The sequence below is a fragment of the Danio rerio genome, chromosome 8 (assembly GCF_049306965.1).
Source record: "Danio rerio strain Tuebingen ecotype United States chromosome 8, GRCz12tu, whole genome shotgun sequence".
Taxonomy (NCBI): domain Eukaryota; kingdom Metazoa; phylum Chordata; class Actinopteri; order Cypriniformes; family Danionidae; genus Danio; species Danio rerio.
Genome location: NC_133183.1, coordinates 57,377,808 through 57,391,136, shown reverse-complemented (window position 1 = coordinate 57,391,136; position 13,329 = coordinate 57,377,808). Strand labels below are relative to the sequence as shown.

The following is a 13,329-nucleotide window of genomic DNA, read 5'->3' as shown; positions in this document are numbered from 1 at the left end:
CATTGCAAAAAGTACCCAGGTGGCCTGTTTCCATTGAGTGGTACTACTTTTTGGACTAGACGCTCAGCTGAACGCTATTGGTTTACAGATATACGTCGTTGTCTTCATGAACAGCCACAAAGCCAAGAAGAAGAGCAGAATCTGCCCTGTGCCCTGTGCCCTGTACATCACTCGCGGTCTCGCGCATACACAAGCAGAAGAATGAAAACAAAGATACCGCCATTTTTAAACACACAGCCAGGACAGTACACGTTACAATATATACAGTTGAAGTCAGAATTATTAGCCCCCCTTTGAATTTTTGTTGCTTTTTTTATATTTCCCATATTATATTTAACAGAGCAAGGACATTTTCACAGCATGTCTGATAATGTTTTTTCTTCTGGAGAAAGTCTTATTAGTTTTATTTCGTCTAGAATAAAAGCAGTTATTATTTTTTTAAACACCATTTTAAGGACAAAATTATTAGCCCCTTTTAGCTAACTTTTTTTCGATAGTCTAAAGAGCAAACCATCATTATACAATAACTTGCCTAATTATCATAACTTGCCTAGTTAACCTAATACACCTAGTTAAGCCTTTAAAAGTCACTTTAAGCTTCATAGAAGTGCCTTGAAAAACATCTAGTAAAATATTATTTACTGTCATCATGACAAAGATAAAACAAATCAGTTATTAGTGGTGAGTTCTTAAAACTATTATGTTTAGAAATGTGTTGAAGAAATCTTCTCTCTGTTGAACAGAAATTGAGGAAAAAAATTAACAGGGGTTCTAATAATTCAGGGGGTCTAATAATTCTGACTTTAACTATACATACAATAACGAGCCATGGTCAACCTAAACTCAAACAGACCTTGTCGTTGTCTTGATGAACACACACAAAGCCAAGAAGAACAAAATCTGCTGTGTCCTGTTGTTGTTTTACAAGGCCTGAGAGTGGTTTTACTTTCTTCAGGGAGCTCGCGATCGCTCATGTGCAAGTCTATATTTGAAAGACCAAACTTTTTGAGCTCATGATAATAACATGCAAAGTGATTATTGAAGTGCTTCTTACAAACGCGAGAGTAAAGGTGCGAAAAAACTAAGGAGAAGGAGGTTTTCACTGACTGTGTGCCATATTTTGTGTTGTTTTTGAACCCAAATAAGGACTAAATGTATGCTGTGTGTAGATTATCTGTAATTGGTAAAATATCAGAGACTGTAAGGGTCTGTATGTGTTCATATATGTTGCATTTCTTTCTTTCTTTATTTTATATAATCACAGATGTTACAGTAGGCTATTTTGCATCATTCATCTGCAGTTATAATCCAATCACTGTTCATAAAAAGCTTAGTAATGAACATTTGTACACAAGTATTTAAGTGTATAAAGCATCTGTTTTGTGGGAAGTGCTTTTCATATGATATGTAAACGACCCGTACAGCTTTACTGTAGACAGTTTCTCGAGTGACAATTACGTTGACTGAAACCTTTTGTTGTACCATTGGTACCCTTTTGGCCACTCAGTACCACTCAGTAGAAACTGGCCATTATATGACATATTTAATGAATGAGGCCCAATGAGATTGATGTTTCATGGATGAAAATTATAATTGTAATGGAATAGAAAGTATACCTAATGGAGCAGCAATGCTGTACCCCCTCATGCCAATGATTTCAGGGGCACGTGTGAGGTTACAGTATCTCGCCACTGCCAGGTCCAGGGACACAGATTCGCCAATGAAAGCATAGTTGCCTTTCTGAGCCCTGCGGAAACCTTCAGCCGCATTGAGCGAATAACTCTGGGCTTCCTTGATGTGCTCGTAGATTCTGTGGTATGTGGGGTTGTTGGAGTTCTGGTCAAAAGAGAGAGAATATAGAAACACATGGTTGAACGATTGATCTTCAAACAATGCGTAAAGTTGTAAGGGTGAACATTGAATAAATCAAAATTCATGCTTAGATTACAGAAGTATCATTTATTATTATTAGTAACAACTTACTAATACTCAAATTACTGTAATTGAGTAGTTTTTCTTAGGAATTGTAGTTTACTAAGTAGTAAAAAGTGCACTTTTACATTCCCTTGAGTACATTTTTAGTGCTGTATCGGTACTTTTACTCCACTAATTTCCTTCAACCTGCAGCCACTACTTTTTTTTTTCTTGTCTATGCAGATATGAAAAACCAGTCCTGTGATTCCTGTCCAATCAAATCGCACAAAGAAGTAAAGAGGTAAATAGCATCACAATGAACTATCTAGAGCAGGGGTGGCCAACCCCGTTCCTGGAGAGCCACCTTCCAGCAGATTTCAGTTGCTACCCATATCAAACACACCTGCCTGCAATTATCACATGGTGTTCAGGTCCGAATTAATTGGTTCAGGTGTGTTTGATATGGGTAGCAACTGAAATCTGCAGGAAGGTGGCTCTCCAGGAACAGGGTTGTAAATGCAGCAAGCTGTTTGGAAGCATTAAAAGTGTCAAGATGATGTCTAAAATCTTTACACACAATGACCCAGAGACTGTTTAGATGCATGTCACTGATGAGAAGATAAAGGATGTTTACTGTATGGTAACCGAAATGGCCTTAAACACCCAGCAGACACAAGACGCCAACATGACGTCAGATTGAAGTTGTCCCCCAATGTCGTGGAGACATTGCAATTTGAACTTACACGTATTATTCAGTGTGTTGTTACATGTGTGTAGTTACACCAGTATTACACAAGTAAATGCTATGTACCAGTGTTTACATACACTATAGTTACATACTACTTTCATATCTTACTGTGTGAGTTCACAGGTATAAGCGGCACAATATAAAATGGGACCAATTCTTCAAATAAATATATCAAGCACGTTTTCTGAAGAGACTCTGGAGAGGAGAACATATTTAATAATTATTAATAATTCCTTACATTTATATAGCGCTTTTCTGGGCACTCAGAGCGCTTTACATATAGGGAGAACCTCATCATCCACCATCATTGTGCAGCACGCGACGGCAGCCATTTTGCGCCAGACCGCACACTACACACCAGCTGATTGGTGGAGAGAAGGATGAAGTGATGAAGCCAATTATGACTTGGGGAGGGTTAAGGGGCCATGATAGACAGAGGCCAGTGGGCAAATTTGGCCAGGATGCCCGGGTTAACACCCCTACTCTTTTTCGAAGGACACCCTAGGAATTTTAACGACCACAGAGAGTCAGGACCTCGGTTTAATGCCTCATCCGAAAGACAGCGCTCACTGAGCAGTATAGAGTCCCCACACACCCACACAGACTGGAGGTTGGGTGCCCCCTGCTGGCCTCACTAACACCACTTCCGGCACCAACCTAGCTTTCCCATGTGGTCTCCCATCCAGGTACTGACCGCGCACAACCCTGCTTAGCTTCAGTGGGCAACCATGTGAGATTTGCAGAGAGCTAGCTGCCGGTTGATGTTAATGTGCTTTAGGTGACGATCCTTGTGTAAATATGTACTGTATATGCACGCCTAAAATATTAATATAAAGCAAATCACATCACTGGAGGAGACCAGTTAAACTACTCAATTAATATAGCCTAGATTAAATTTACAGTGTACTATCTGAAGCTTAAAATTCACTAGATATTTTTAAAAACCAATGGCTGAGAGAATATTAAACGTTTCGTCACTTTATTATTGCGGTCTTATACAATATTAGGGTAATTAAATGTGTTTCTGCATTGTGCTATTCATTAAAAACATATTTACAAGAATATATTCTGTTAATTCCACTTATAAATACTGTGTCTTACCTTGAAGAAATTGAAAGATGAGGAGTCTTTAATGGTACCGTACTCTATGACATTTTGATTAGCAAGGTCTTCAAAGGTCTTGATTGACAGCTGCTGGTTGTCTGAGTGCAGCCATAAACTGAGGTTGGCGAAGTAACACGCAAGCAGCACCAGTGAAAAAATCCACCAGATGGAGGTAATGACACGTCCTGAAAGAGCCTTGGGGTGGGGTCCAGCACCTATGGCAAAATTTATAGCAAACTTCAAATGAGATTTTAACTGACATTACTACCCATTCGCCTACAAGACTATCATATCAACTGATGGAACAAAATGTTGTCTTGTGGGAATGGAAGATTGACTGGAAAATGTTTAACCGAAGAGCTTGTGTTTTGTATTGTTTGTTATTGGCAGGGATGTATGCAGTACATTGTTTCCTTTCTGTTGCCTATTATCGTGTTATGTAGTGATGGAATTATTGGGGTTTGCAGTCGTTTTGGTGTAGGACGCAATCAAGCTGATCCCCTACAGTCCATACTTCATAGTACTCAAGGTCCCTGCTTCCACTGAAGAAACTCATTCTCTAGTGTCTTTTTTGAAAACCGGTTGGCAGCACTTTATGTAAAGGATGTATTGCATACTTTCATGACTTGATTCTCACTCTCACTTTCCTTAGTCCCTGATTTATCAGGGGTTGCTAATTACTAACCCCTAATTACTCTGGCAAATGTTTTTTATGTAGTGGATGCCCTTCTAGAAGCAACACAGCACTGAGAGTACGTTAAATTTTGAACTCTCAGTGCTGGGAAACTCTTAGACACTCCAGAGCTTGCAAAATTTCTAAATCCCTGGCAGCCCTCGGATGGGCACTCTTCAGGTTTTGGTAGCACAAATATAAATTTAATTAGAGCAAATAAAAGTATGTTATTTATTAAATTTAAAACAAAAGCATATTATTAAATTTATATATATATATATATATATATATATATATATATATATATATATATATATATATATATATATATATACTTTTTATTATTTGTTTTTATTATTGGCTTTATTATTTATGAATCAATCAACATTATTGTTAATTGTTAATTAGCTCACTGTCTTTCATTGCAGGATTTTTACTTTTGGAATTTCATTTACTCATTTATTTTCTTTTCGCCTTAGTCCCTTTATTAATCTGGGGTCGACACAGCAGAATGAATGGTCAACTTATCCAGCGTATGTTTTACGCCACGGATGCCCTTCCAGACCAACATTAAGGACCTAGCTCGAAGTGCCAAAATATACGAGTTGTAGGGCTACCAGAAGGCACTGAAGGAAATGATCAGTTGTGCAAGCAAAGAGAGATGAGTGCTCCATCACCTCAACCATTTTGGACATTGGGTCGACTGGGAAAAGTGCAAGATCACTCCTGTGCAAAGCATCCGTTTTCCCGAGATGGAGATGGACTTTTATCATGGTGGTGCATTTACCAATGACCATGCCTAGTTAGTGTCATCACCTTACCATACAAATCTTGCTCTTTTTCCCCAGGTATGGAGTGCTACCTAATCCACTAAGAGTGTTTCCTTCCCTTTAGCTTTGGCGCACCATGTTTCTCAAGCAGACTATTGCAGACCTGCAAGCTGGGTAACACAACACATTTGAAGTGTCTATCTTTTCTAATATAGTGCATCCTTGGTAGAGCCATTCTATTTGCAACTCCACATCTACCTCCCTATTGATTAGAAGTGATCTGCAGCTTCCATCACCCCCAGAATAAAAACTCCTTGATACCTTAGTTGAAATTACAGACTTGTCAGGGTTTGGATAGTAATGTTTTGGTCTGTGCATTTGTCTGGACAAGGAACCCCTAATGTCAATAAAACACAATGTTATAGTGGACAACAGAAAGGAAATGTCTTGGTTACTAATGTAACTCTCATTTCCAACCCAAGCTCATTCTGGAAACGTAGCCCCGCGGACGTTTCTGGAGACCGCGATTTACGTGGCCAGAGGTACACGGAGGTTTAGTTTCTCTCGAGCGAACGCTGCGGGGCGGTGTGGCGCCACTCCGCTCCTCCTCTTCGCAATCGACGGCTGACGGCGAGATACGAAAACGCGGCCGAAATCAAAGACGAGGGCTTTTGCTTTTTTTTTTTCCTGGACGGCTTTTGCAAACCGTCACTTGGGTTTAGGGAAGGAGTAGGAGGAGGAGGAAGAGGAGGGCAGCCAGGTCGGCCGATCGTTCGGTCGTTCAGCCAGCCAGTCGGACGGATGGTCGTTCCACAGCGGCCTCCGGCGGCTTTTCACGCGAGAACAGCGCAGGCGCGCGCTCCCGAGAGGAGCTCGAGACGCGAAAAAGCGCGCACAGCGGTCTCTCGCGGATCTGCGAAAACAAAAACCGCTCGAATATGTACCTCCCGGGACGTATTTCGCGGTCCGCAGAAACGTCCGTGGGGCTACGTTTCCACAATGAGCCCGGGTTGCTCATTTCTTAATGTAGGGAACAGATACCATGTTGTGTCCTGATAGCCACAACTCTATGGCCACTGTCTCTGCCGAAATAATTTGATGCATGACGCCATCTTACCCTACATGTATGCATATTGCTCTTGCTAGTACTCTGTTTTCTTACTGAACGACTTCAAAGTCGATTGGTAGGGAATGAGACATTGAGAACTATAATGAGTTGGCATGTAGTTGCAATGTAACTTAAAATCAACTAAATGTGTTAAAATGGCCCATCAAAATGAAGTGATACCCAATTCACTTAACAGCAATTTCTATAGCCTGGCATTTAAACACATAACTTGATAAACAAATCCAAGAAAACACAGCTTAAAACAACCTAAAATGAGATGTTATAATGGTATAACCATACTTATCCAAGCTACGCTACCTTGAAGTGTCAGTGCTCCAACAGTATACCAAAAACTGTGTGAGAGCGTGAAGGAATTGTTGTCTTTCTCTGGTTGCTCCCACTCACAGGGGCTGATCCTGGAAAACAGAACTTAAGTCATGATTTTGCCATTTTTGGGGTATTTAATTGTTTTAAATAATAACCATAGCTCAGGGGTTTCAGACTCAGTTCCTGGAGGGCCGCAGCTCAGTTTAGTTCCAATCCTGCTTTAACACACTTTCCCGTAGGATTCAAACAAGCCTGAAGGACTCGAATAGTATGATCAAGTGTGTTTCAAGAGTTCACACTTAGCTGATGATTGATTATGAAACTTGTTTAGCATGTTGTCCCAGGAGAGAGCCCTTAGCTCAAAAGATCATCGAGCCCGGGGCTCCCTCCCATTGCAAGGCAAGAGGGAAGTTTGAGCTAAGGTAGAACTCGAGAACCCCCCCTACTGTAGTTGCTAATGAACAGATTGTGATTGCTCTTAAGAGATAACTACTTACAAGGTGCACGTCTATAGTGTTGATTTGGATTAGTCAATTGACTTAAGATGCATATTTTTGGACTGTGAGGCAGCAGTGCTAACCATTGGGCCATCGTGCCACCCATCTAGGAAGGAGGAGAAGTAGGGGTGGAAGGGGAGATTCTTCAAAACGAAGATGACTGTGGCATATTAACCTACTTTATAAATAAACTTCAAATAATTAGGGTTGGAAGTAAACTGTGCAGAGCTGCGGCCCTCCAGGAACTGAGGGTCCACAGTCGTGTTCCTGGAGATCCACCTTACTGCAGAGTTCAGCTCCAACCCTGATGAAAAACAACTAAAGCTCACACTAGAGTTTGTGCGTGCGGAATTCTGTCATAAGGCACTGCGAAAAGGGGCAGGATTAAACACGATGGTTAGACATTAAAAAAGTGAGCGATTGTTCCATATTTGAAATTTCTGTGCAGAGAGGTCACGTTTTATCTTCTATTGAACTCACGTAATTACATGATGCTATTTTGCAGGTCATAGTTCACCAAGCTTGAACTTTGCAACACAACCACATGTGAAACTTTTTGCACAAGTCGCGTTTTCAATCTGCAACATTCGCATGCATGTGAATAGAAGTCTAGTGGGGCGAAAAGTGTAGTGTGACAGGGTATTTGCCGGTAGCTTTCAAACAAGCCTGACTCGATTAGTTTGATCAAGTGTGTTTAATTAGAGCTGAAACTAATTTGTACAGAGCTGCGGCCCTCCAGGAACTGAAGGTGCCTAATCCTGTTCCTGGAGCTCTACCTTCCTGCAGAATTCAGCTCCAACCCTGATCAAACCCAACTAAACCAACTAAAGCTGCAGTCCTGCTAGAGTTTGTGCTTGCAAAATGTTGTCATATGGCACTGCGTAAAGGGAAGGAATTAAACAAGATAATTAGATGTAAAAAAAAGCAAGTGATTGTTCCATATTTAAAATTTCTATACAGAGAGGTCATGTTTTGATCTTCTATGATTTCACGCAATCACGTGATGCAATTTCGCAGGTTAGTTCACCAAGCTTGAACTTTGCAGCACAACGACATGTGAAACTTTTTGCACAAGTTGCGTTTCCGTTCTGCCACATTCGCATGCGTATGAATGGAAGTCTAGGGGGCGAAAAGTGTTGTGTAACAGGGACTTTACCTGTAGCTTTTAAACAAGCCCGAAGGACTCGATTAGTTTGATCAAATGTGTTTAATTATAGTTGGAACTAAACTGTGCAGAGCTGCAACCCTCCAGGAACTGAAGGTGCCTAATCCTGTTCCTGGAGCTCTACCTTCCTACAGAGTTCCGCCCTGATCAAACACAACTAGACCAACTAAAGCCGCAGTCACGCTCGAGTTTGTGCTTGCAAAATGTTGTCGTACGGCACTGCGAAAAAGGGGCGGGATTAAACAAGACAATTAGACATAAAAAAAGCAAGCGATTGCTTCATATTTAAAATTTCTGTACAGAGAGGTCAGGTTTTGATCTTTTATGGATTTCACACAATCATGTTTCAAAGGTCTTTTAATTTTAAACTTCGCACGAGCTTGCGTTTCCTGTCTGCCACATTCGCATGCGTATAAATGAAAGTCTATGGGCCGAAAAAAGTATTGTGTCCACTGCTTTACCTGTAGGTTTCTAACAAGCCTAAATTAGTTTGGTCAAGTGTGTTTAATTAGGGTTGGAACTAAACTGTGCAGAGCTGCGGCCCTCCAGGAACTGAAGGCTTCCCATCCTGTTCCTGGAGCTCTACCTTAATGCATTGTTCAGCTTCAACCCTGATCAATTAAATCACGGGTGTCCAAACTCGGTCCTGGAGGGCCGGTGTCGAGGAGTGTTAAGCTCCAACCCTAATTAAACACACCTGAACAGCTAATCAAGCACTTACTAGATATACCAGAAACGTCCTGTCAGGTGTGTTGAAGCAAGTTGGAGATAAACTCTCCAGGACATCGGCCCTCCAGAACCGAGCTTGAACACCCCTGTATTAAACCAACTACAAAGGATCTAAAGGTGTACTTTGTAAGGTGTGTTTGATCATGGTTGCAGCTAAACTCTGCAGGAAGGTAGATCTCCAGGAACAGTATTGGGGAATCCTGCACTTCAACCGACATCTTACGGCAATTCGTAAATTTTTGTTAGTGGCTAATTCGTATGAATTCAAACGATCTCATTTGTAGAATTTAGTATGAATGCTAATCCCTTAATGACAGTCGTACGTTTCTGAGTTAGCCACTAAACTGACAAAACGTAAAATAGTTACGTTTCCTCATGAGATCAGGCTGGCACTACTCTCTTTCACACTTACCGTGACACCAAGAAGATACAAATGGAGGTCAACAGGTAGGCAACCAGAACTCCCATCCACATCTCAGTGGAGAACAGTTTAAGAAGACTCAGGAACTGGGAGTCATCAGAACCCAAGTCTTTCCTCATGATGAAACTAAGGCCTGTTTGCATAAAGGGTTTGGACATGTCCACAACTGCCTCACGCTGGGCTGTAAGAGTAAGCGGCGCCACAGCGATATCTGCTTCCTGTAGAAACCAATTCAACAGTCAACTTTATGAAATGAAATTAGTGTAGTTAACTCAAAATGTACTGAAAGTTAATGCTACTCATTTGAAAAGAGTTTTGAACTCAGTGTTGAAGGTAATGAGTTAATTAAATACCCCATTCCTTCAACTTAAATGGAGTAATTTCACAGTACTCATACAGACTAAGTCTTATTTCTTTTTTAACTCAAATGCTTTGTTGCAATCGGTTTTCTCAAACGGTTTTAGTTGACTTAACTTATTAGGTTTTACAGTACTTAGTTGGTTTGAGTTCTCTTCATTTATTGGGTTTTACTGTGCTCAAATTGCATCATTTACTCAAATGGATTAAATTCATAGTGCGCATCAGGATTACTTTTTGAACCTAAATGGTTTGCTACAATCGGTTACCTCAAATAGTTAGAGTTACCTTAGTTTACAGTGTATATAACATCTACTAAATGTAGAAAAACTAAATGTTAATAACCTACATTGTTGTAAACTGAAGAAGGCAAACATGAGAGAGTTATAGGTAGATTCAGATAGAGAGGGAGAAAAAAAACACAGGGTAATGTGGGAAAAAAGGAATTTATTTGTATTACTTTTGTGTCTTTATTTGTTATTAGAAAAATGTTTAGACTAACAACAGATTAATTAATCTTTCACTTATGTATGAGATCAAATAGTGACCAGACACACTTCCTCTTTTTTACTGTGCTGCATACTTTTTGGAAGAACTGCTGACAAGTGGAAAAAGCAGATTAAGGGCCTACTCACACTATGCCATCCATACCATGCCCAGGCCCGTTTCCCGGATCGTTCAAGAAGTGTGAGTCCGCTGAATCGGGCTCAAGCACGGTTCACTTGGCCGGCCCTGGCCCAGTTGGAAGAGGTGGGGCTGAGCGCGGTTCACTTGGGCTTTGGCGCGGTACACTTGTAGTGTGAGTGCAAAACGCGCCAAAGCCCGAAACGGAAAGCGACACGTGACTTTTAAGGCACTGTTTCATATGGATTTATTATTCATTCTTACTGTACAGTAGGGGTTTTCAAAGTGTAAGGCGTGCCTCCCCTGGGGGCCGCCAGAGCATGTCAGGGGAGGCGCGGGAAAAATATTATATAATAAAAATATAATTATTAAGTTTAATTATTATATGTATTTTTTATTATATTTAAACGTTTTAATTAAACAAAGCTAAAAAAAATAATACGTCAAAAATAAGAAAACCTTTTTTTACCCAGAAGGCCATAGCTGTGAATTCGCTTCTGTTTGGCCTGCCAATACAGGTAGCTATATGCCTGCTAATTATGCCTGCTAATACAATGGATCGGTTTCTGAGACCCCCCGATTCAAAGCCTTCAAGTTCAGGGCTTAAACCCAAAAGACGACGATATGATGATCAGCATTTGAGTTTAGGATTTACGTGGACAGGACCAGCTGATGAACCACGACCTTTAAGTGTGGTTTGTCAAGATATTTTGGCTAATGACAGCACGAGACCCGCTAAACTTCGACTGTTTTGACTGGGATGAACAGTTCTTGGATCTGTTCTATTCATATTGAACCATCATCCTAGTTTTAAAAACGTTATATTAAAATAATTGTTATTACTCTGTAAATAATTGCACTTTCATGCAAATGATGATAAAAGTGAGTTAACAGTCTGACATCTGTCTGTGTCTTTATATATACTGTGTATATATATATATATATATATATATATATATATATATATATATATATATATATATATATATATATATATATATATGTATGTGTGTGTGCATGTTTGGGAGGAGGGGGGCGCCAATGGATAAGTTGTGTCAAAAGGGAGGCCCACTGTCTTAGACTTTGAAAACCACTGCTGTACAGTAAACGCAAACTGCCGCAGTTTATTAAATACGCAAACTCCTCACTGCACGATAGCTGCGCACCTTCAGCAGACCTCCTCATTCCTGCAGCACGAGGGCTTTATGATTGTTTATGAGCGCCAAAATATCATATCAATGCATATCAAACGACTGAAACGATATAACTAGAGCAATCTCTACTGTGCTGCTGAGTGACAGCGCTTCTCACTGAACAGCGCAGCAGCGATGACGTAAGCGTGCCGAAGCCCGATTGTGGTGAGAGTGCGGGCTGTCGGGGGAGACATGAGGGGGGACAAGCATGCTTTGGCCCGGTTCTAGGCAACTGTACTTAGTGTGAGTACGGCCTAAGAATAAATTGAGGATGAGGGCCTTTGTTCCAGAACTGCAGTCTAGACATGTCACAAGTTGTCATGATGCTTGTAGAAGTTGTGAAATATATTAAAGATGCACGTAATTGATCAGTTCTGGTATGCACTGAAGGGTTGCAGAAAGAGGAAGTATGTCTGGGGGTACAAGAGCCAAAAGACTGCAGAATGACTGATAAGTGACGTTAAACCAAGACTCCACCTATTAATATGAGTTGTGTATATGTGCTGGAGTCTGGAAATGTATGTTAGTTGCGAACCTCTTGAATGTAATTCTTGTATTGTGTTGGTGTAACGTAACCCAGAGCTCTGTCATCGAATTATTCATTTGTATCTAATAAAATACTAATATTTTTGGCATTGAAGAAAACCCTCTCCAGACCTTTTCTTATTGAACACGCATGGAATTGGCTTGAAATTCCAACAGTAACAAGATAATACATATTTGTAATTTATTTGCACAACTGTTTAATATTCTTATTCATGTCAAACAACTGCCTTTTTTAATTCTGCAAATCAAATTATGATACTCACTCCTCTGACAACTTCTCCAATCATTCCGTTCCAGTTGCCACTGTCGTCTGTTTTGCCATATCGGCCGTCCTTCACGAGATGAACATCATACTTAAAACCTAATTTATTAGAAATAGCTGACAGCATGTCAATGCAGAAGCCCTCCAACTCAGAGCCTTTAGACATTGCATATGGTTCCTCCTGCAAGGAATTTGTGAATAAGTGTCAAATTAAAACATTATTTCTTATTTTAATATGATTTTAGTACAAATTGTGTTATAGTTTACCCACCTTGATGGTTGTAACCTTCAATGGCTGTGGTCCTAAAAAACAAAACAACATCTAGTTACTAATCGTTAAATGCTGTTTGGCGGGAATCTAAGGCTTACTAAGGCCTTGTTAAGGTACACATGGTGGTTGCTTCAAACATCGGAATTCTCTTGGCTATTTTATCACCACATGAACATCCCTAATTTGATGACACACAAAAACAAATATCACACCAACCCTCAACATGTCGCATGACGTGAGAAGTCATTATGTTTAATACTAATATTAAAGGTGTTGTGTGTACAGTTGAAGTCAGAATTATTAGCGCCCCCCCCTTGAATTTTTTCTTTCTTTTCTAAATATTTCCCAAATGATGTTTAACAGAGCAAGGAAATTTTCACAGTATGTCTGATAATATTTTTTCTTCTGGAGAAAGTCTTATTTGTTTTATTTCGGCTAGAATAAAAGCAGTTTTAAATTTTTTAAACACCATTTTAAGGACAAAACTATTAGCCCCTTTAAGCTATTTTTTTCGATAGTCTACAGAACAAACCATCGCTATACAATAACTTGCCTAATTACCCTAACCTGCCTAGTTAACCTAATTAACCTGGTTAAGCCTTTAAATGTCCCTTTAAGGT

At 40.1% G+C, this 13,329-nt stretch overlaps 1 protein-coding gene across 3 annotated transcripts in view; it reads right to left on the bottom strand.

Annotated features, from left to right (window-relative positions):
- Positions 1-13,329, bottom strand: part of si:ch211-251b21.1 — a 31,591-nt gene that overhangs the window by 6,726 nt on the left and 11,536 nt on the right. For 2 of the 3 annotated variants that reach the window (XR_012383807.1, NM_001144802.1), the window contains exons 3-8: positions 12,710-12,741; positions 12,440-12,619; positions 9,448-9,674; positions 6,636-6,733; positions 3,764-3,981; positions 1,617-1,836 (exon numbers count right to left, since the gene is read on the bottom strand). Coding sequence is in view for 1 of the 3 variants with exons in the window: in NM_001144802.1 (NP_001138274.1) it covers positions 1,617-1,836; positions 3,764-3,981; positions 6,636-6,733; positions 9,448-9,674; positions 12,440-12,619; positions 12,710-12,741 (975 nt within the window). In the remaining 2 variants the exon portion in view is untranslated. Of the gene's footprint in view, positions 1-568; positions 1,837-3,763; positions 3,982-6,635; positions 6,734-9,447; positions 9,675-12,439; positions 12,620-12,709; positions 12,742-13,329 lie in introns of all 3 variants that reach the window. The other variant, XR_012383808.1, reaches the window with a different exon arrangement.